The sequence below is a fragment of the Lynx rufus genome, unplaced genomic scaffold (assembly GCF_022079265.1).
Source record: "Lynx rufus isolate CCGP_SWC_20201006 ecotype Redwood Valley unplaced genomic scaffold, mLynRuf1.p SCAF_16, whole genome shotgun sequence".
Lineage (NCBI taxonomy): Eukaryota > Metazoa > Chordata > Mammalia > Carnivora > Felidae > Lynx > Lynx rufus.
Genome location: NW_025814830.1, coordinates 3,561,909 through 3,585,349, shown reverse-complemented (window position 1 = coordinate 3,585,349; position 23,441 = coordinate 3,561,909). Strand labels below are relative to the sequence as shown.

The 23,441-nt window shown below is 56.4% G+C and overlaps 1 protein-coding gene across 1 annotated transcript; it reads right to left on the bottom strand.

Moving 5' to 3' along the window:
* Nucleotides 1-894: 894 nt before the first annotated feature.
* Nucleotides 895-16,312, bottom strand: SYT3 (synaptotagmin 3). Its single transcript, XM_047079137.1, has 10 exons — nt 16,062-16,312; nt 14,401-14,566; nt 10,558-11,083; nt 7,694-8,081; nt 7,278-7,496; nt 5,038-5,158; nt 4,301-4,472; nt 4,069-4,201; nt 1,595-1,663; nt 895-1,383 (listed from the first exon to the last, which is right to left on the bottom strand). Exons 2-9 carry the CDS (start codon nt 14,549-14,551, stop codon nt 1,598-1,600), a joined length of 1,776 nt encoding a protein of 591 aa, XP_046935093.1. The 5' UTR covers nt 14,552-14,566; nt 16,062-16,312; the 3' UTR covers nt 895-1,383; nt 1,595-1,597.
* Between the last annotated feature and the right edge of the window lie 7,129 nt (nt 16,313-23,441).

The window sequence follows — 23,441 nt, the reverse complement described above, 5'->3', positions numbered from 1 at the left end:
CCCGCTTTATTTATTTTTTATTTTTATTTTTTAAAGTTTATTTATTTTGAGAGAGACAGAGACAGCACAAGTGGGGGATGGGGCAGAGGGAGGGAGAGAGAGAAAGAATCCCAAGCAGGCTCCGTGCTGCCAGCGCAGAGCCCAGTGTGGGGCTTGAACTCACGAACCATGAGATCACGACCTGAGCCGAAACCAGGAGTCGGATGCTTAACCGACTGAGCCACCCAGGCGCCCCCCCACATTTCCTGTTTTGGATGCCACCGCGTGAGAACGTAATGCACGGTACTGCCGTGGTCTGTATTCACGAAGGGAAGGCAAAACGAATCTCAGAGATGTCAACCCTGTGCCTGACGTTGCCGAGCAGCTGAACTAACACCGGGCCTGCGTGTCTTTGAAAGGTTTGTTATGCGAGCAAAAGAAATCTCTATCTTTTCAGCTCTTTCTGGTGGAATTCCGTTTTATGCAGCTGAAGCCATCACAACAGATACAGCATTATAAGCTTGGAGCTCCAAATGGCTCCAAGCTTATTACTATTGCAAAGGCTTGCCTGAGAATGAGTTCATAAGGAGCAATGCAGAGTCACTTGAACACCTTGATCTGACCATGCCTGAAGTCCTTCTGTATGCTCAGACTCACCATGTACAAAGAGCTTTCAGTCCTGCCTGTGGCTTATGGTAGTTTGGGTTGCATTTTGTGTCTTACAATCATAAGGGTCATGGCATACGTAACATTTACAAACTGAGGCTCCAAAGAGACCAATTTAGTTGCCAGAGGTCACTCGGCCAGTGAATAAAACTTTGGTCTGAACCCAGAGCCAGGATGTTCCAACCCAGCTTCCCGGTCCCAGAGAGGACAGGAGCCCCAGGTGGAGTGAGACCCACGGTGTGTGTTTATTCCGGTGTTGGTAGCAGCAGCAGTGGGGGGATCGGCCAGACGCAGGGTGTGTTGAACAGAAAGGGTAGACACAGGTGTGTGTGTGTGTGTGTCTGGGGGAATACCGAGGATCGGTCTGTTGACATTCACAGCAAGAACAAGGGTCGGGACACCAAGTCTTGGACAAACAGCAAAGAGACAGACAGAAAGACGAAGGGTTTGGGGGGCTGGGGTCCCCCAGACATGCATGGCCCCTTGCCTGGAAGAGGACCCCTGGGGAAGGGAAGACAGACACAGTGGAGACTGAATGCCCCCCCCAACCCTGAAACAGGGAGCTGGGCCCGCCTGCCTCCCACCCTCGCGCCTCGCGGGGTAGAAGGATGGGTGGGCCCAGGCAGCCCCGCACCACGCAGCTCGGACGTTATGGCTTCGAGGAGATGAATTCACAGTCCGGGCAGGAAGGGATGGGGTCCTGAGGGGGCCTGGTCCGATCCTGGGCCTAGGCCAGACCTGCAGGACCGGACAGGGAGGAGATGTCAGCGACGGCAGAGAGCAGGCCCGTGACCTGCTGTAGTTCCATCAACACTCCCAGGGACTCAGGAATCCTGGCCCATTGTCCCTCCGTCATCTGGCCCAGGATTCCAGGTTCCCAGCCCCTCCTCCCTCGGACCCAGGAGTCCGGGACTCCAACCTCCGTCCTCCCCTGGTCTCGGTTCCTTACCCCTCACTCTGAGTTCTCTTTCTCTGACAATCCTTTGCTGCCTTTCGTGAAGCTGGACAAAGTCTTTTCCTGAAATGAGGAAATCCAGAAGGTTCAGATATGGGGGACAGAGGCAAGACAATCGCTAATAAGCAACACAATAAGACATCGAACCTCGCTTTCCACTCAACTCGCCTCAGAGAAGCTGAGACCCTGTCTTGGAGCCTCTGGGGAGCCAGGGAGGGCTGCGGGCCGAGAGGGGGCAGAGTCAGTGCGGGGGGGGGGGGTAGAAAGACCCTCTGGGGCCATGCACTATGGTGCGCCACTAGCTGAAAGTCGGGGGTCAGGACCTCACTCAGCCCGGATTCCACCCCTCTCTGTGCTCCCAGCATTGCCCAGCACGAGCACAGCACACAGAAGCTTCTGGAGAAGTTGGTGAAACGAGCGAGTAAACTAGGGGAAGAGTGAGCGGTGGAAGGAGAAAGGAGCTACCATCTGTCCCTCTAAATAGAGCCATGGTCTTTTCAAACCTCACGCTTGAGCCCTGGGCTCTGCTGCTTAAAATCCCTCCTCACCCCTCAAAGAAAAGTCCAAAGCTAGGCTACAGTCAGGCCCAGGAGGAGTCCGTCCACCCTGGGTGCAAACTTTCAGCTGTGCCCAAACTCAGCAATCAAGGGAACTACTCTTGCAATGCGATATTTTGAAAAATCAAGATTAACCCAAGAAAAAAAAAATCCACGATGTGCAAAATATCAAATTAAAAAAATTTTTTTAATGTTTATTTATTTTTGAGAGAGTGAGAGAGAGAGAGACAGAGTGTGAGCGGGGGAAAGGCAGGGAGAGAAGGAGACAGAATCTGAAGCAGGCTCCAGGCTCTGGGCTGTCAGCACAGAGCCCCAGTCAGGGCTCGAACCCACAAACTGTGAGATCATGACCTGAGCCGAAGTCGGACGCTTAACCGACTGAGCCACCCCGATGCCCCCAAAATATCAAATTTTAAACAGAGGCCGGTCCTGTGTCATATTAGAGACTGAGACGAAAGAAAAAATAAGCAGCCTTCTTTTTACATCTTTTTTATGGTTAATTTTTTTCCCCAGAAAGTTAAGATAGTTTTTAAAATGTTGAAAACAATGAAGAGGAAGTATACTGCAATGCACATCGCTTTATTATTATTATTTTTTAGTTTATTTATTTTGGAGAGAGAGAAAGCGTGAGTGGGGGAGGGGAAGAGAAAGAGGGAAAGAGAGAGAATCCCAAGCAGGCTCCAGGCACAGGGCTTGAATCCATGAACCGTGAGATCAAGACCTGAGCTGAAGTCGGACGCTTAACTGACTGAGCCACCCAGGCACCCCAAGACTTTATTTTCTTCTTAAGAAAAAATTTGGGGGGCGCCTGGGTGGCGCAGTCGGTTAAGCGTCCGACTTCAGCCAGGTCACGATCTCGCGATCCGTGAGTTCGAGCCCCGCGTCGGGCTCTGGGCTGATGGCTCAGAGCCTGGAGCCTGTTTCCGATTCTGTGTCTCCCTCTCTCTCTGCCCCTCCCCCGTTCATGCTCTGTCTCTCTCTGTCCCAAAAATAAATAAACGTTGAAAAAAAAAATTAAAAAAAAAAAAAAAAGAAAAAATTTGGGGGGCATCTGGGTAGCTCAGTCGGTTAAGTCTGACTCGATTTCAGCTCAGGTCACTATCTCAGGGTCCTGAGATCGAGCCCTGTAGCTGGCTCCACGGTGCACATGAAGCCTGCTTAAGATTCTCTTTCTCCCCCGCCTCATCTCTCTCAAAAATAAATAAAATTAATTAAAGAAAAAAAAAGAAAGAAAAAGTTGTTGATCCCCACCCAGTACACCACAATCCACTGACTTTCAACTACAGCCTGTTTAAAACAAACTGAACCAAAACCGAACCCCCCAAAACCCCAACCCAGCTCCCTCACTCAGTTTTCCCCCTTTATTTTGGACTTAGTATCATGGGAAATAATAGTAACAGTAGCTGACCATTTGCTGAGCCCTTAAGGAGAGGCAGACACTGAATCCTGCATTAACTCACTGAATCCCCCTATCTGTCCTAACTTTAGATGCTATTAACAACCCCAGGGGTGCCTGGGGGGCTCAGTCGGTTAAGCATTCGACTCTCATTTTTGGCTGAGGTCATGATCTCCTGGTTAGTTGAGTTCGAGCCCCTCATCCGGCTCTGTGCTCAGAGCTCAGAGCCTGCTTGGAATTCTCTCTCTCTCTCTGCCCCTCCCCTGCTCATGTTCACTCTTTCTCAAAAAGAAATAAATAAACTTAAAAAATTTTATAAACAGTAACAACAACCCCATTTCTCAGTAGAATTACCTGAGACACAGAGAGGTCAAGTGACTTGCCCTAAATCACACAGCTGAAGTTGGTAGAACAGGGATTCCAACCTAGGTGGTCTAGAGTCCACCCTAGGCCGGAATGACTAGATGAGTGCATGAATGGCGTCCCGAGTGTCACTGGGAGGCCGCCCAGCTCACCTCCACCAGCTGGTGCCAGTGTTCCACGGGCTTGCGGGGGTTGGCCAGCATCTCCGCCCAGTGCTCGCGGCCGTGGGGGTCGGCGGCGTCCGGGCCCACGCGGCACACACCGATCACCTCGTTGTGCCCGATGCTGGGGGGGGGGGGGCGTTGAGCACTTCGGGAGGGAGGGGGCGGGCTCGGTCCCATCCCCTGGCCTCCCGCCCCCCCCGGCCCGGGCCATGACCCTCACCAATCATAGTCTACCACCGCGATGCTGAGCCCCACGCTCTCCACGCTCTCCGGGGCCACATCGAACACGAGCGCCTCGTTGTACGTGGGGTTCAGCGTGTTCTTCTTGATAGAGGTTTTCCGCTTCTTCAGACGCCGCCCCTCGCTGATCAGAGAGGCCTTCACGTAGGGGTCTGGGGGTGGGCATGGAGAGCCCTGAACCGACTCGACCTCCTCCCTCAGACCCCAGTCCAACCCATGGGTCTGGGTCCCCATTGCCGTCTTCCCTCAGACACAGAAGTCTAGGCCCCCAGCCCCACCTCCCTCAGACCCAGGAGTCCTCACCCCCAGCCCTTCTTCCCTCAGACCCAGAAGTCTGGGCCCCCAGACCCCTCTTCCCTCAGACTTAGGAATCCTAGCCCCCAACCCGTCCTCCCTCAGACCCAGGAGTCCTGCCCCCAGCCCCTCCTCCCTCAGACCCAGAAGTCTGGGTCCCCAGACCCCTCCTCCCTCAGACCCAGGAGTCCTGCGCCCAACCCCTCCTCCCTCAGACCCAGAAGTCTGGGCCCCCAGCCCTTCATCCCTCAGACCCGGGAGTCCAGGCCCCCAGCCCCTCCTCCCTCAGACCCGGGAATCCAGAACCCCGGCTCCTCCTCCCTCAGACCCAGGAGGCCTCACCCCCAGCCCCTCCTCCCTCAGACCCAGGAGCCCGGGCCCCCAGATGCTCCCCCGTTAGGTCCCAGCGCCTCACGAACCCACCTGAGAAGCCAGTGAGGTCCATCGCTTTGAGGTTAGAGGCTTTGATGATGGTCACGGTGAGGCGCCCGGCGGTGGGGAGGTAGCAGAGTGAGAAGTTGAGCTCCCCGAGATCTGCCTTTTCCTGCAGTTGGGGAAAGGGGTTCAGCCGTGCCCTGCCTCAGTCTCCCCTGTCTCTGCCTCACGTTCTCTCCCATCTGGAACCTCCAGCTCTCCTCCTTGACATCCAGGACTCAGGTTGCCCACCCACTTCACAGTCTGACTCTGCCAAACCTGGTAACTCCTTGGTCGCAGCTGCCTGCCACCAGCAAAGCTGGTTTGTTCTGCAGGGAGGATGGGAAGAGGCACGAGTGCAGGGAGGGAGCAGGAGAGAGAGGGAGAGAGAGAGAGACAGAGCACGCACGCACAGTGAAATGTAGGCTGTGACAAGGACCAAGGCACTGAGAGCTATAGCTTGAAAGGCAGACCCACAGAGTCCTAATGCAAGAAAACCCAGAGAGGGGGCATAGAGACTCAGAGAGAGAAAGAGAGAGAGAGACAGACATACAGACAGACAATAAGCGAGACTTCAGAAAAAGAATACAGAGACCGGGAGGAGAGGGAGACAGAGACCCAGAGGAGAGAGACAGAGTCCGGGTTGGGGGGGGGGGGATGCCAGAGCCCCAAGGGGCAGGAGATCCCAAGAAATGGGTATAGAGACTTGGTGGAGGGTATGGAGACCTGGACAGAGTGAAAGAGACCCAGAATGAGGTGGGGAGAAGGGCAAAGGCCCAGAGAGAGAGAGAGAGACAGAGAGAGACAGAGAGAGACAGAAACCTACCCAGAATGAGGGACAGAGATCCAAACAGTGTGACAGACACTGAGAAGTCAGTCTTAGGGAGGGCAGGGGACACACCAGCCCTAAGTGAGGCCACAGAGGAGACAGAGACTCGCACACTCCACACAGACCTGGAACGGGGGCTGAGTTGGCCCCGGGCCCAGGACCCGCCCTGCCCTGTCCTTCGGCGTCATCTGGGCCCCTGGCCTCCCTACCACACTGATGAAGCCCAGGTCCCTGGACCCCCCACTCCCTGCCCTTGACAGCTAACTGTGACCACCTAGACCTGGAGCCCCCGAGGACTGTGTGGGGTCCCCGGGGCCTGATCCTGAAACGAAAAAAGTCAACTGTTTAAGGAATGAAGGCACAAATAAATGAGTGAAGACCTCTGGTGATAATGAGGGGGGAGGAAAGAAGAAGTGACAGACACAAGGAGACAAGGTGGAGGCAGGAGGAAGGGGACTGTAGGAAGAGCTGCGGGCACCCAATTTAATTGTGTCATCATGCAGATGGTGAAACTGAGGCTCAGAGGAGGGCAGGACCTCGAGTGTGGCCATCATCTGGACAAAGCTAGGACAGGGCTCACACCCAGTGCACACACAGCTGCCCCACATCGGCAGACAGCTGGAACGTTGTGACATGCACAGATCAGACCCGAGAGGGCCTAGGAATTGGGGGTTTGAGGCTTGGGGGTGCAGAAGGGGTCAGGACACCCAACGAGCATGTTAGAGCGACTGGATGGACAGAGGAAGTTGGCCAGTAGCGGGGGGTCGGTGCTGGGCGTTGTGGACCCTACAATCTGGTTGCTGGAGGAACTGGGGGTGTGGGGATACTGGGGACCCAGGTATGTCTGAGGCCCGGGGGGATGAGGCTATCAGGATTCAGGCAGAGACCAGAGGATGAGATTAGATCTGGAGGTCATGGGTTTGAAACGTAAAAGGTTCAGAGATCAGAGGGGCTGGGGTTTCAGGAAGCTTGGGAACTGGAAAGCCAGGAGGTTGGAAGGTGAAGGAAGTCAGAAAACTACAAGCTGGGAATTCCGGGGTCAGGACGGTGGAAGGTCAGGAATTTCGGGTCAGAGGGCAAACGTCGTAGGATCACGCCATGAAGTTATGAGGAGGTGGTTGGTGGGTGTCTGTTACAATTTTCCCAGTTGTTACCATCAGATGTCAAAGGGGGAGTCAGGAGTTGGGAGGTCTGGGGTCCAGGCATGACGTCAGCATTTGACAGGGTGGGGGGGGGAGGATGGGGGTCCATGATATCAACCTCTACACTTTGCTTGTGTGCTTGCAATATTTCGCAATAAAATAAATTTCAAAAGAAAAGCCTGGGTCAAGAAGTTAGAGGGTTATGAAGTCCAAGGGCAGAGAGGTCGGAAACTGAGGGGTCCTGGGTCCCCAGGAAGAGGGATGCAGGGGCCACTGACCGAGCCGCCCTCCACGATGTCCCTCCACAGTGGGCGGTCGGGGGGCTGCTCAGCCAGTTCCAGGAGGTTGTCCAGCACCACTTGGCCGATCAGGTCGTGCCGTGAGAAGCGGTCGAAGTCATAGACGCTAAAGTGCAGTTTGCGCTGGGCCAGCTCGGCCAGGGGCACCGAGAACTGGAATGTCTCGTTGAATACAGGGTTCAGAGTCTTCCTGTGCACCTGCAGGGGGTGGGGGAGGGGGCAGACGGACACCACACCCATCAGCCGCGTCCCAAGGACCCAGGAGGCCAGACCCCAGCCCCTCCTCCCTCGGGCCCGGGAGTCCAGACCCCCAGCCCCTCTTCCCTCAGCCTCAGGAGTCAGACCCCCTCCCCCTCCTCCGTGGGACCCGGATGTCCAGGACCCTCGCTCCGGACCTTGGTCTGGAACTTTTTCTTGCGGTCCGGCAGCAGGTAGATCTTGACGTAGGGGTCTGAGAAGCCATTGGAGTCCTTGGCCGGGAGGTCCAAGGCCTGCAGGATCCGCACCACCAGCTGGTCGGAGCCATAGAGGTACCGCAGGGCAAAACTGATGCGGCCGCAGGGCGCCCCCCCTCCGGCCTCTCCCGAGCCCGCGGCCCCGCCACCGCGCCGGCCACCGGGTCCAGTCCCCTGGTACAGCTCGGGCTTGATCTGCCCGATGAGTTTGGCTTTTTCCTCACCGCCTGGCAAGGGTAAGGGTAGGGCAGGCGGCCGCTCCTCACTGCCAGGGTCCGGCTGAGGGGTCAGGGTCTGCTGGGTGAGGGGCCGGGGTAGGGCCGGGTACCTGTGGGGGGGTGGGGAAGACCAAGGTGGGGCCACTGACAAAGGTGGGGATCTTTGACAGCATCTAAAGACCCGGGAGACTCCTCCCTGCCTCTTCCCCCAACACCGCATCTGGGTGGCCACAGATCCCACCCTGGTTCACTATGACCTCGAGCCAGCCACTCGCGCTCTCTGAGCCTCAGTTTCTCCACCTGTGTTGGGGGGGGGGGGTGCGGGGTATCCCGGTCTCTAAACTAGCTCCAGCTAGCATCTGCTTATGCACCGGCTTCCAGAAGCCTCCCCCTGACCTCAAGTGCATGACCCAGAATAACCTCTCTGGACTCCAGAGGCCCCACACAGCCCAGACCTCCTGAACCTTCTTCAAATCTCCCCAACCTGCCTTAGCCCCAGTATCACATTTCCCACCTGACCACCGCTCCACCTGGCCTGGCCTGTCTCTCTCAACTCCCTTCTGCACCGTTCCTAGTGTCGATGGGACATTCTGGAAGCCCAGAGCTCCCCTCTCGGGCCCCTCTGGGCCTCTTCTCCCCTTCACACACACACACACACACACACACACACACACACACACACACGCTTTCCCTGGACAGGCTCATCTGCGTCCCAGGTTTCCACACCCACCAACAGCCTTTTGTCTGCTAAATGTGACCCGCTCCCGGCCTCGGCTTCCCACCAGACCCTGCACGCCCTTCCCCGCTGGGCTCAGCGCCTTCTCCCAGACCCACTCCTCCTCCGGGGTCCCCGTGCTCCACCGAGATCTGCAGGCCAGACGCCAGAGCCATCCTCGCCTCCCCCCAACCCCCTAAAGCCCGCCCCTCCCCTCTCCCGAACTCCCCCGTCCCCGTGGCCCCCCGGCTCATCTGCCCTGTCCCGCGTGGACAATCACCCCTAGGGTGAAGTCCGCGTGATGGGGCCCCTAGCGACGGGCAACCCCAGATGTGCTGAGAGGCAGGCCCGGGTGGGGGAGCAGGAGGCTCCAGTCTTGGAAAGGGATGTGGGGGTGGGGGTGGGGGCTCCAGCTACAGATCCCCCGCCACTCCTTGCTCCCGGGGTGACTTTGAGCAGGTCACCGACACCCTCTGAGCCTCAGTGTCTCCATGTATGTAATGGGGGCGGGGCTTCCCCAGAGACCCCAAACTACATCTCCCATGAGCCCCTGGGCCCCTGGCCAGGTTCTGGGATTACCAGGGTCCTGGGACCTTCTCCCATTACTGTCTGGGGCCCAAGACGATCCTTCTGAAGGCAGTTTCCCTGGACACTGCCCCAGAGGCCTTACACTCAACAAGATCCAGATGAGCTCAAGGTCTCCCTCACACCCACTCCTCTTCCTAGATCCTCTGATCTGACACCCACCCAATCACCAGGCCAGGATGGGTGCTGTTAGCACCTGTCCCCACCCCTCCTACCCCACAGCCATCCGCCCCGAGTCTCATCTCTCCTGCCCCCTGACCTTGCCCTTTAATCCCCGTGCCCACAGTCTCAGCTCAACTTCCTCCTCTCCTGCCTGGACTACTGGTCTCCAGTCTGTCCCTCTAGTCCACCCCTATGTGGCCCCGGAGAGGTCTTTCTACACCCAAAACTGGCCCTGCCCCTCCTGCTCACAGGACAGCGTCCCCGCCCCTCAGCCAGGCATTGGAGGCCCCAATACCCTGTGTGGTCTGGCCCCACCCACAGCCGCAGCCACATCTCCTCCTTTTCGCACACGTGCTGGCCGGCCATAGTGACTGCTGGCAGTTCCCACAATGCACTGTGACCTCCTTCCTCTCTAGCCTTTGCACTGGCCGCTCTCTCCTCCTGGAAGGCCCGGCTCACACCCCTACCTCTGTGCCCGGCTAACTCTTCCTCACTCTGTAGGTCTCAGCCATCTCTGGAAGGCCCCAGCCCCCTCCCAGACCGAATCAGCGACTCCTTGGACTCCCACGGCTAAAGTGGCCCCCTAAGCCACTTTCCGGCAGCACTGGCCCGGCTGGGCTGGGCTGGCCTCTCTGGGGACCCACTTGCCCCGGACCGTACGTGGCATGACGGCAGGGTCTGGCTGCCACGCTCACTTGTTTTTCCAACACCCAGCTCGGGTCTAGTTCATATTAGGTGCTCAATGACATGCTCAGACGGATAGCAATCAGACGGATCCCAGGTCCCACCACCAATCCTGGCTTAGGGTGAAAGACACGAATCGCTTTGTGTCTCAGGGCCTCGGGGGTCTAATCTTCATTCTGCGGTCCTGTGCTCTCTGAATCTGAGAGTCCAGGTCTCTAAGCTCCTCCTCCCTCAGACCCTGGAGTCTGGGGCCCTAGCCTCTTCTCTCCCCAGGACCCAGGAGTCCACACCCCCCAGCCCCTTCCTGCCCCAGGACTCAGGACTCTGGACCTCTAGGCCTCTGGACCTCTTGCAGGGCTCAGAAGAACCATATCTGGGGAAGAGACACAGAGGAGGAACAGAAGTTCAGAGTGGACCCCCAGCCCAGTAGCCTGTCTCACCTGGTGGTGGGTGCCAGGCTTGTGACCTGCTGATGCGACTGGGCACTGGGCAGGCCCCCACCACTGGGGGGCAGCAGGAGCAGCCCAGAGCCCGCACCTCCCTCAGAGGGCAGTTCAGGAGATGTCTGGCTCGGTTTGACCCCAGCGGCCACTGCAGCTGCCGCGGCCTCTGGATACGAGTCCATGTCCAAGTACGAGGGCTCGGGGGGGTCAGAGCCCCCTAGGCTGCCTGGCTCCAGCAGCTCAGCGAAGGGCGGATGGTGGGCGGTGTGGGCGTGGTGGTGTGGACCCCCCAGCAGAGGATGGCCACCCAGGCCGGCCCCCAGGTGGGGCCCGCCACCGCCCACCAGGCCTGCCAGCCCGACCCCAGGGCCTAGGTCTTTGCGCAGGGGGCCCCCGCCCACCGCTGAGCCTCCCTTGTCCCGCCAGGGCACCCAGCACAATTTCCAGGACACGAAGAGGGAGACGCCCAGAAGGACAATGCCACAGAATGTCACGATGACCGACAGCAGGCTCACGGAGATGTCTGGAGAGAGTGAGGACAAAGGTCAGGGGTCAGGGTGGGGTCAGAGCTTATCCTCCCACTGCTGTCCCCAAAGAGCTAACCTTTAGCATTCGCCATGCATTGTCCTAGGCACCTGACGTCCGTTTACTTCAACTCCCCGGCCCCGCAGGCTGGGTATCTCTATATAACCGTTTTAAAGATGAGGAAACCGAGGCACAGAGAGGTGGAGCGACTTGAATAACGCTGCGCAAGCAGTCAAGGACAGATCTGGGATTTGAAAGCGCGGTCTGTCTTCGGAGCTGATTCTGAATCACTAGCCCGTGCTGCCTCTCTAGAAGAGGACACACCCAACGTCCCCCCAAATGCTCGGAGATGACCAAGGAGAGAGGAGCCGGCGTGACTCCTCCCACGACAAGAGTTCAAATCTGTGTTTGCCGCGTGGCCCCGGGAGCATATCTTAAGCACTCTGAGCCCCACGTTCCCCGTTTGCCAAATAGGAAGTCCTGCCTCTTACGGTGGAGGTAAAAGGGACCCATCGCTGAGATGTCTACGGAATGGTCACTATGTCCCAGACACCTAAGTGCCATATTGGCATTGGTTTACTCGTGCCTGACAGGCGCCCTGGGAGCTTGGCGACCTTATTAACACCTGCTTTCCACAAAAGGAAACTGAGGTCAACGGACCCAAAGTCTCCTGGGCAGAGTCCCCACAGGTCAGCGCTGGAGTCAGACCTTGACCCCGGAGCGCCTGGCTCCAGAGCTGTCACACTTCGCTATTTCCCAAGAAATGGTATTTGGGACGCGGGTTATCATTCGACTGACAAATATTGTTACGTTTGGTGATACCGCTGCCGCCATGTGTAACCCAGCATCAGCAGCCGCCACGGCTAACGCCTTGCAAATGCTTCCTGTGTGCTGATGTGCCTTTCAGAGAAACCCAGGGAACAGCCTAGTTCTCGAGCCAGAGGTTCCTGGGTCATTCAGGAAGTGGTGCCAGGAGTAGGGCTCCTCCAGGGAACGTGAATCTGTTTTGGGATTGACTCCTGGGTCTCAGCGAGGGAGAACACAGGGGTATTTCGTGCACCGTGCGGACTCTAGATTATGGCGGGTGGGGAGAAGCTATTGGCTAAGCTATTGGCAGCGAGGACAGCTGAGTGGACTGGCTGTGTCCTGTCCCTGCAGGGGACGCCGGGTGGTGAGGGGACGCCCTCCCGTCCCGAACTGACCAGGGCATCTAAGTCAGCAGTCTGTGGTGTGGATCCGCACCGCACTGCGATCGATCCCATTTTACAGACGAGGACGAGGAGGCTCTGAGAGACAGGAAGTGACCCTGGGGGGCCGTACAACTGGCGATGGCCAAACTCTGAAATTCCTACTCCCCTCCGCCCCTTAGGGTGTTCCTTTCCAAGTGACCAACATCTGCTTAGAGTTCTGGGGACCTGCTAAAAACCAAAGCAAGGGCTTGCCAGCCTCCTATACCTGGGAAGAGTGGAGAAAGGGGGGCCGTTTGGGAGGACAAGGTGGAGACGAGGAGAGAAAAAACGAACAGCTGCTTGCCTCTACCATCAGCCTGACCCAGACCCTCTCCAAGTCAAAACATCGATCCTCTAAACTCCGACAGATTTCTCCTTTCTGTCCGCCCGGTCTGGGGAGCCATTTGGGCTTGGCAAGGTGATGTAGCTGTGCAGTAAAAGACCAACCTTGCCCAAGGAAATGTTTGGCCCTGGATCGGCTCCTGGGAAGGAACCGCTAAGTCCTTGAACTTCCTCCCTGAAAGTGTTTTTGTTTACCTGTGGAACCATGGGCCCTGCCAGATGGTCCGCAGCGTGACTGACGCTGGGGGACTAGGACGTGCCGTATCAGCTCGGCCCCTAGAGGGGCCGGAGGTGAAGGTCAGCCACACGGGCGGTCAGCCACGTCTACGTGACCGAGACTGGAAGCTCACGCCTGGTCTCTCCTGGACCCTCCTCTCTGTGTCTTTCCCTTCGCAGAATTTCATCCCTATCCTTTTGCCGGATAAAGCGTACCCAGGAGTAGAACAGCATTTCTGTGAGTCCTTCTAGGGAATCACAGAAACGGAGGGTGGGCTTGGGGACCCCCAAATTGCCACAGTATACTAGACTTCCTGGGGTCAAATCTGGCCCTTCTGCTTACAGGCTGTGAGACTCTGAGCACAAACTGGCAGCTCTCGGGGCGCCTGGGTGGCGCAGTCGGTTAAGCGTCCGACTTCGGCTCAGGTCACGATCTCGCGGTCCGTGAGTTCGAGCCCCGCGTCGGGCTCTGGGCTGATGGCTCGGAGCCTGGAGCCTGTTTCCGATTCTGTGTCTCCCTCTCTCTCTGCCCCTCCCCCGTCCATGCTCTGTCTCTCTCTGTCCCCCCAAAAATCAATAAACGTTGAAAAAATAAATAAATAAAAATAAAAAACAAACTGGCAGCTCTCTGGACCTCATTCCTCATCACTGTCCCTGGACATCTGGCGCGCGAGGTGTCGAGCTCCGCCCTGCACTCAGCAAGTGTGGCTCTAGGTATAACTTCTACACGCATGCTTCCTCAGGGTCCCTCAGGGCCACTCATGACATTTCCTGGTGTCCAGAACCCTGCCGCTTCCTAGCTGGGTGACCTTGGGCAAGTCACTTCACCCTTCTGAGTCTCCCCTCCGCCATCGAAAATGAGGATTCTGTGTACCGCAAAGGGGCGTTGTGGGTGCTTGATGAACAATGCAAAGGACCTTGCGTACTGCCTGGGACACGGTCGGTGCTCAGTAAGTACATCCCAGCATTTATTGCATGACCACTGTGTGCCCAGCTTGTTCTAAGCACTTCACGTGTGTTACATCACTTGAGTCACTCAGCCGCCCCATGAGGTAGGCACTTTTATTATCCCCATTTTCAGGAGGAAACGGAGGCACAGAAAGAGAGCTACTTGCCTAAAGCCATCCATTAGTAAGTAGCCGGGGGTGGGGCACGGGGGGGGGTGGGGAGTGGGATTTGAATGCAGGCAAGTCAGACAGCCTGACTCAAAAGCCTGAGCTTTTAAGTACTATGCAAGATACACAACAGATATGTGAAAGGGACATGTATGTGGCTGGGGTGGGGGGCAGTGGGCAGGAGGCTCACAGGGCCAAACACAAAAAGGTCAGGAATCAGATGGCCCACCTAGTTCCTTCTCCTTAGATCAAAGGTGTGGGGACCAGCAGCAAGCAGGATGGAGGCAAGACCCTAAGAGGGACTGGCCAGGGCCGCATGGAGAACGGAAAGCTGAACGAGTCTGCTCTGACTCTCTGAAAATATTGACTGTAGCAGAGACAGGGGGCTGGCCGAGACAGCTGGGGGTGCTGACCTGCATCTGGGCCCCGGGGATAGCCTCGAATTCGCAGGTCGTTGAACTCCTGGCACCTGTCACTGGTGTCGGCATCTCGGACCCGCGCACAGAGGTCCGAGACCAGGATGAGTGCCCGCCGGCAGAGGTCATCCTCGTAGTCTCCTGACATGGCGGCCGGTGGGTTCTGTGCTTGGAAGGGGCCGGACGAGGGTGCAGATGAGAGATGAGATTGAGAGAGGGATGGATAAAGGATAAAAAGGGAAAGAGAGAAAGGGAAGGACAGGCGAGGGGACAGAGATTGGGGCCAGGTGGATCAGGGGAGGTAGACCGGGGAGGGACAGACGATGAGAAAGAAATCCGGGGCCGATAGACAGGACTGAAATTCGGGGTGCAGGCAAGACGACAGTAACGGATTGGACAACCAAGGGGACACAGATCAGCGTGAATGGACGGGAGGAAGGAGAACAGGGACAAATGGACAAGGAGGAAGAGACTAGGGAGGCCAGTCAAGGGGCAGAGATTAAGGACAGATAAAGAGACAGAGATTAGGGGTGCCCAGACAAAGGGACAGAATTTAGGCGTGGGCGGGCGAGGGGACAGCCATTCTTCGTTCATGCATTCGACGAATATTCATTGAGCACCAACTACATGCCAGGCACTGTGCCAGGTGCTGCAGAGCCAGCAGAGAACGCGCCCCACACAGTCCCCGACTTCCTGGTGTTACAATCCAGTGAGAGGAGACACGGAGTAAGCAAGTCAACAGACACCACATAAACAAACAAGACGTGCTCACACTGTGAGAGGTGCTCTAAAGGAAACAGAGGAAATATCACAAAGGGACTAGGAAGTGGGCAGCTGGGGGGCTCTCTGCGGCCACCGGCAGTGGGTGGTGGGGCTGGCGTGGGGTAAAGCATCCACAGCAGCAGGAACAGCATGAGCAGGGCCCCGGCGGGTTCAAGGAACGAGAAACAGGCCAGGTCCAGGTAGAAGGGGACAGGACCGAGAGAAAGGGAGGGACGGGGTTAGAGAGAGAAGAGATGGTTGTGGTGTGCGGTGGTGGCTGGGGTGGGATGGGAGGTGCGGGATGCAGAGATAGGGACCAAGTTGAGGGAGGGAGAGAGAAGGGGAAGGGAGGCAGAGATAATGGGAAGGGCAAACCGGGGCCCAGAACGGAGGGACAGATGAACAGACACAGGGAAAGTCAAGGACTGCGATTTGGGATGGACAAGCCATAAAGAATGGACTGGTGTGTAATTTATGGGAGTGCAAGAGATGGGCGGACAGAGGGACAGTTAGAAGCGCCAGGACAGAAATATCTTTGGAAGAGAAACAGTGGTTGGCAGAACGGATGGGGTGCAGGAATAAAGGACAGACTGACAGGCGATGGCCAGAGATCACAGATGGGCGAGGATACAAAGGAGGGCTGGGCAGACAGACATGGGTGCAGAAGGAAGGTTGGATGGGGGTGGGGGCATACGAGACAGGGGACCGGGAGAAAGAGGTGCATGTGGGGCGAAGGGGAATTCGCCACACATGGTTTGGAGGCAGACATCAGAGATGGGCTGGAAGGAGAGTGCAGGGGGAAATTAGGGACGGGCAGACCAGAGCTCACGGATGGACAGGTGTCGTGGGGGTGTTGCAGAAGGCCAGGACTCCGAGACAGACATGGTCAGACTCACCTGCGCTTATCCCTGCCGTGTTCTGGGTGGCAGCCGAGGCGGCGGCTGGCGGCAGCCCATGGGGGTTGTAGGGCGGACAAGGGGCTGCGGACCCGTCCCCACGCGCCAGGTGGTGGGAGGAGGAGCCGGATCTGGGGGCCGTGGCCAGGAGAAAAAGCTCAGTTCGAGCCTCACGTCTCGTCCTCCTCGGACCGGCTGCTCGACCCCAGGCGACCCCCGGGAGGTCCAGCCACCCCCTCCCACCTCCGGGGCCCCAGCTCCCGTTGAGCTTAGAGACTACAATTCCCGACGGGCCTCGCGCTACCGCGGCTAAAGACTTCACAGACCCGGCGCTGTATGGGCTGCTGGGAATTGAAGTCCTTCATGCTTCTCCCGGCTGCAGAGAGGATGGGAATTTTTTTCGGAGGTGGAGGGGGGGGGGGTTATGAGATGCCGGGGTCCCAAGGCGCTGCAGGGGGGAGGAATGATGTCCTGGACCCCGAGAGGCCGCGGAGTCCTAAGTCCTCAAGGGCCATGGAGTGGGTAAGCGATCCCCACCTCCGGGGGATCGGTGGGTGAGGTTGGGGTACACCTAGGTGTTTCGGGACCCCCCTTTCTAGGGCCACGTGCCCCTCCCCCGGGGCGGCCAGCAAGCGCTGCGGCACCCGCACTCGCGGGGAGGAGATCCGCGCGCCTCTGCACCTACCCCCGCCCCTACGCGCTGGGGCCTCCCCCCAGGATCGGCCTGGGGCGGGGGCTGGGGCAGGGGGGAGGGGGGAGGAGCGGACTCACCCGGAGCCGCCGCCGCCGCCGCCGCCGCCGCCGCCGCAGCCCCGCGCGCCCGCCGCGGTGCCCGCTCGACTCCTCCCCCCGCCCCTGGCGCAGGTCCGCGGCTCCTCCCCTTGCACCCCCTCCTTCCTCCCCTCCGAACCTGCGGCTTGAGAGCAGAAATCGCGCGGCCGCAGCGAGGAAGGAGGGAGGTTTCCCAGGACCGAGGCGTCCGAGACCCAGCTCTCTTACACAGCGGAAGATCCAGCTGTCTGGGATCGTGACCCTCTGCGCCCCAGGATCTAGGGGTCCAGGCCCCCCCGCCCCTCTTCTCTCAGCTGGAAAAATCTGGGACCCCAGTCACTTCTCCCAGAACCCAGGGTAATGACTTCCCACCCCCCCTCCATTCTCAGATCCAGGAATCCACTCCTCCCCTGGCCCTTCCTTCACAGGACCCGGGACTTGGAGTCCTCCCATCTGGGGAGTTCTGGAGGCTGGCGGTGGGAGGGGAGGCGGAGCCTCAGAGTTAGCGGGTGTGGAGAATCTCAGCCCGGTGTGAGGTCCTAGCAGGGACCTGGGTTTGGATGCCTGCCTGGGCCGGCTGCTGCCTTTGTGCCCTCGCGCTCTTTTCTCTGAGGTCGTTTCCTCGTCACAAAAAAATACAGAGACAATAAAACGGTCTCCTAAGGGATCCAGACGTTTGAAAAAACCAGGCAACGTAGATAAAGCCTTGGCACCGAATAGGTGCTTAATGAACCTTGCTCAAAAGCACCAAGTAATTGTTACTGCCATATTAATAGCGGTTGATGATAATTGCCACTGCGACTGAGCTGAGTGCTTTGAAAGCGCTTCCTTGTTTAATCTTCACTGGCCCTGTTAGGTGGGTGCAGTTATGCTATCCCCATTTCACAGAGGAGGAAACTGAGGTCCGTAGAGGTTTAAATCCCTTGGAGAAGGTCCAGAGCCACAGAGTCACAGGCAGCAGCCGGCAGGGGTGGCTGGGATGAGCCACAGGCTTCCTTTAGTGCTGCCTCCCCTACTCCCAGTGACACTCATAGAAATATAATCTCTTGGGTAAAAAATTATTTTGGGGGCTTCCGGGTGGCTCAGTCGTTGAGCGTCTGACTTGGGCTCAGGTTTTGTTCTCAGAGTTGGTGGTTCGAGCTTTCACATTGTGGGCTGTGCTGACAGGGCGGAGCCTGCTTCTGATCCTGTCTCTCCCTCTCTCTGCCCCTCCTGCGAGCTCTCTCTCTGTTTCTGTCTCTGTCTCTCTCTCGTTCAAAAATAAATGAATAAACTTAAAAAAAAGAGGGGCAGATTTTCCAATTCCGCTCAGCCTTGTTTAAAAAGCATTTTTCTTCTTCTGCCAAGGCAACTCTAAGACAAGTTCCCTAGAGCCTCCCTTTAACTGGATCCCACCCCCTCCCCACCTATCGCTACCTATGTATACGTTTGCAGTTACTGTCACCCCGTAGAATCCCCCAGGAGTGCCTCCCGGGTGCACCTTGAATCCTATCCTCAGTGCTTTTTCGTTCTCCCCGATAGACCTGCATTTGCACCCAGGGAAGCTGGCATGGGGGGCGCATGCCCAGATGTATGCACACAGACCCCACATGGCAGTCCATGAGCCCACTCACAACTAGACCTTCGCACCCAGCTGGCCTGCCCAGAGTCCACAGGCAGCCCTGTTCTGGAAGAGATACACAGAAGGAAGTGTGCAGCAATGCATACACCCAGAGATGTCTACACACGTGGGCTTGCCAGACTTCTGGGACACGTTTCCAGAGAGACATCGACTCATGGACTGGCGGCTGTGGTGTCCCGGTTGTGCCTGTGGTTTGGGACATGGCAGGGCCAGGGTTCAAATCCAAGGTCTGCTCTCAATATTGCCTGTGAATTGCTTATATTCTCAGTGCCTCAGTTTCCCCATCTGTAAACGAGGGTAGTTTTTTAAAAACCCAGATTCCACGTCATTAAGTTATTTTGAGGATTAAATTAAATTCACATGAGATGCTAAAAAACAAAACAAAACAAAACGGGGGCGCCTGGGTGGCTCAGTCGGTTAAGCGTCCGACTTCGGCTCAGGTCACGATCTCACGGTCCGTGAGTTCAAGCCCTGCGTCGGGCTCTGTGCTGACAGCTCGGAGCCTGGAGCCTGTTTCGGATTCTGTGTCTCCCTCTCTCTCTGCCCCTCCCCCGTTCATGCTCTGTCTCTCTCTGTCTCAAAAATAAATAAATGTTAAAAAAAATTAAAAAAAAACAAATAAAAAAAAGGTTCCTGTTTAGTATTGTCATAATTAATACTTATATGCATTTGCTCATATACTTTTTATTTCTTTATTTTTTACCTATTCGTTTTATTTATTTATTTTTTAATTATTTGTAAATTAATTTGTAAATTAATTTGTAAATTAATTTGTAAATTAATTATTTGTAAATATGAAACTTACTGTCAAATTGGTTTCCATACAACACCCAGTGCTCATCCCAACTTTTTTTTTTACCTTTTTTTTTTTCAACGTTTATTTATTTTTGGGACAGAGAGAGACAGAGCATGAACGGGGGAGGGGCAGAGAGAGAGGGAGACACAGAATCGGAAACAGGCTCCAGGCTCCGAGCCATCAGCCCAGAGCCCGACGCGGGGCTCGAACTCATGGACCGCGTGATCGTGACCTGGCTGAAGTCGGACGCTTAACCGACTGCGCCATCCAGGCGCCCCATTTTTTACCTTTTTAACGTTTATTTTTGAGAGGCAGAGAGTGAGCGGAGGAGGGGCAGAGAGAGAGGGAGACACAGAATCCGAGGCAGGCTCCAGGCTCCGAGCTGTCAGCACAGAGCCCGACACGGGGCTTGACCTCACGGACCGTGAGATCATGACCCTGAGCTTAAGTTGGATGCTTACCCGACTGAGCCACCCAGGCGCTCCTCTTTATTTTTTTAAAGTAAACTCTACACCCAGCACGGGGCTTGCTACTCATGTGGCAGAGATCAAGAGTCACATGCTCTCCCAACTGAGCCACCCAGGCGCCCCTTACATTCTTTCTAACTGCATTTGACAAGCGAGGAAATTGAGGCTCAGAGAAGGGAAATGTCCTGCCTGAGGTCACACAGCTGGGAAGTGTCAGCGTTGAGATTCGAAACCCACGTGGGTCTGAATCTAGACCCTCGCCCTCTGCCACTACGCCACTACGATGTTTGCATCCAGGAAGTGTGAGGACCTTGCCTGTTGTAGCCCCTGGGAGTGTGGAATTGCACAGAGTGCTGGACGGGGAACCGGGAGACAGAGTCCTCTGTGTTCATTTAATCCCATCCATGCAGCCATTTGTGAAACACTTACTGAGCATCTGCTGTGTGCCAGACCCTGTTCTAGGCACCAGGGATCCAGCTAGGAGCAAAGCAGACAAAACCCCCAGCCTTGGGAAGGCCCAGGGTCTAGTGGCGGAGACAGGTAATCACCAGATAACTATCTGTATGTATTAGAGTCAATGCGTGTCCAAGAAGGAGGTCATGGAAGGCTCCCCCGACGAAGTGACCAAGTGACGTTTGAACTGAGCTCTGAAGGGTGAGTAGGTATACACCGGGTGAAGATGGGGAAGAGATGGGGAAATACTCCAGTGGGCAGGACCGTCCCATGCAGGGTCCCGGGCAGGAGGGAGTTTGGCTCATGGAGGACTGCCAAACACCTGAGCTCTAGGGGGCGGGTAGCACTTTCTTTTGTTTATTGTCGCGTCCCTCCTGCTTGACACGTTGTCTGACACACCGTGAGCAGCCAATAAATATTGACTGTTTGAATGGAGGAGTGAACAAGTTCAAGAGGAAGTAGAGGAATGTATGTATGGACGGACGGACGGGCGGACGGACGGATGGATGAGTGGTGGGCTGGAGGATGCATCTATGTGGGTGGGTGGATGAAATGATAGTTGGATGGGTGAATGAATGATTCAGCGGATGGATGGATGGGTGGATGGATGAGTCAATGGATGAATTTGTATCAGTCCCTACGGATTCACACACCAATGTTCCCAGAGACACGCACACGTGTGTGTACACAAAGGTTCACCTCTTCTCCTGGTGCTGACCCCGGAGAGGACACACACGGAGAGGCTGGCCACGCTGGCCAGGGCCTGTGTGGATGAGGACGCAGGGAGGCAAACCCTCTGACCAGGGCTACAGCCGGGCCCCACCCCCACTGCGGCACTGACATAATTTCTGGAATAGGAAGAAAATGCCGATTCAGGGATTTTTGTCCCAGGCTGGGAGCCAGGCCAGGGAGTGGGACAGGAGTAGCCCGAGAAAGGATGAGGTGAGTGGTAGAGGGAGGCATGTGCGGCTAAGACAGACAAAGGGGACCGAGAGATAGAGAGATAACAGAGAAGCAGAGATAGGGCAATGGAGACAGAGACATTCAGAAAGCTGCAGAGACACAGAGAATAAGAGATGAACGCAGAAAGAGACACACGACGTAGAAATTCAAATTCAGACACAGGGCGAGATGAGGCAGGGTTCCAGTGACAAAAGAGGGAGAGAGAGAGACAGAGAGAGACAGAGAAATGGAGACACAGAGAGACGGAAACATACAGACCCAGATGCTCGAGGGGAGAGAGACAGAAACAGAGAGACAGACATGGAATGACACCCAAAGAGGGCAGAAAGAGAGCTTCAGAAGAGGCAGCTAAAACGAGGCTCAGAGAGGGGAAGGCATTCGCCCAAGGTTGCACAGTCTGGACGTAGCATTTGATGCTGGGTCTGTTTGACTCGAGTCCATTCCATGTTCTCTTCTTCACCCTATGTTGCCTCGTGAGGACCAAAAGGCACACAGGCAAGTGGGGTTGAGACTGCTGAGCATGGGTCACAGCAATAGGAACAGTCATTCATTTACCCACTCAACGCATCCCGGCTGGGGTGACCCTGGAGAGTCAGAGATAAATTAGGAGCTTCTGGTCTACCAGGGTAGGTAGACCCCCGCTCTGGAGTGACGGGGAAGAGCATTCCAGGCAGAAGGCACGGGAGGTGGAGAGTGAAAACAGGACCAAGGCGGGAAGGATTGGAGAGTGTTTGGAGGGGTGAGGTGGGAGAGGAGGGTGGGACCAGAGGGTGCAGATCTCACATGTTCATTGTCTGGGGGCACTGGGGAGCCATGGGAGGGCTGCAAGCTGGGGAGGGGCAGGTCAGCTCAGGGAGCAGAAAGACCCGTGTGGAACCCTTTGGGAAGGAATGAGGAGGGGGAGGGCAAGGGTCCAGGCAGGAGAAGACGAAGCCTGCGGGTCAGAACCGTGGGAATGGAGAGGAGAGGAAGCAGGAGAGAGAGTCCGCGGGCAGGAGAGCTAGAGCTCGAGGGGCTGTGGGGGCTCTTGGGCCTGTTGTCATGGGAATGAAAGATGTCTCCCGTCCTATAGGGATGGGGCTGGCCGCCGGAAATGGAGAAAGACCGCCTGATGGGAGAGAAAGACATCAGGGTGACTAAAGGGAGTCAAGGCCACAGAGGAACGGGAACTGAGTCTCTTTAAGCGAGGATTGTTTTCTTTTTTAATTTTTTAAAATGTTTATTCATTTTTTGAGAGAGAGAGAGCATGCGCAGGGGAGGGGAAGAGAGAGAGGGAGACACAGAATCTGAAGCAGGCTCCAGGCTCTGAGCTGTCAGCACAGAGCCCGACGCGGGGCTCGAACCCATGAAGTGTGAGATGATGATCTGACCCAAAGTTGAATGCTTCACCGACAGAGCCACCCAGGCGCCCCTAAGCGAGGAATGTTTTAACTGGCAATGACAGAGACTCAAAGGACTTCAGCATAACAGGGAATTAATTGAGTGGATGACAGCTTCAGGCATGGCTGGATCCAGGTTTCCCAATCACCATCATCAGGAATCTGTCTGCATCTTTGGTTTCTGCTTTCCTCGCCAGGCACGTTCTCTCCCCGTATGGTGATGTGATAGCCCCCGGCAGCTCCAGCCTCGACTCTGACCAGCCTGGCAACCTTGCTGGAGAAAGAAAGATCCTCTTGTATCCAGCAAAAGTCCAGGGGTTGACTCTGCATTCTAGATTGACCTTTAAGCTCGCCCCTGAAGAAATCGCTGAGAAAATCAAGGTGTCACTAGGCTAGAAAGCAGAGAATCTATGCGTATCAGGGAGGAATAATGGGCATTCAAGGCAGAGACCAGCTGGGAGTGGAGATCAGAGGAACAGAGATACAGGTAACAGAGACAGAGATGGAAGGACGGACGGCATAACTAAGCAAGCCCAGTCTCTTCTCTCACAGTTCCTGCTGAGACCTCTGCAGACTGAGAAGAAAGAGTTGCCTTAGGGACACCTGCTTGGCACCGCCCTTTTACTCCTGCACTCAGGTGCAGGCGCCCCCCGGACCGTTCTCCTCTGGACCCAGGAATCCAGGCTCTCTTTCCTTCCTCCCTTAGACCCAGAGGTCCAACCCCCCCCCCCCAACGACCCCCTGCTCCTTCCTCCCTCCCAGCCAGGAGATGGAACCTCCAGCCCCTCCCCCTCCCTCTGGAGGTACCATGGCAACCAGGTCCCCTGCCCAGCTTTCCCCCCACCCCATATAGAATCCCATTTCTGTTTGAATCTGGCCTGTGTCTAACCAGTTCCTGCGTGAGACAGGGATGAGCGGAGGGCAAGTGGG

What these genes read in the sequence shown, in the direction of transcription:
- SYT3 (XM_047079137.1), bottom strand. Translation starts at nt 14,551, where the DNA reads ATGTCAGGAGACTACGAGGATGACCTCTGCCGGCGGGCACTCATCCTG. An exon ending in TCCCCGGGGCCCAGATGCAG is followed by an intron (nt 11,084 to 14,400) that starts GTCAGCACCCCC and finishes CACTCTCTCCAG; the next exon opens with ACATCTCCGTGAGCCTGCTG. An exon ending in ACTGGCACCAGCTGGTGGAG is followed by an intron (nt 1,664 to 4,068) that starts GTGAGCTGGGCG and finishes TCCTCATTTCAG; the next exon opens with GAAAAGACTTTGTCCAGCTT.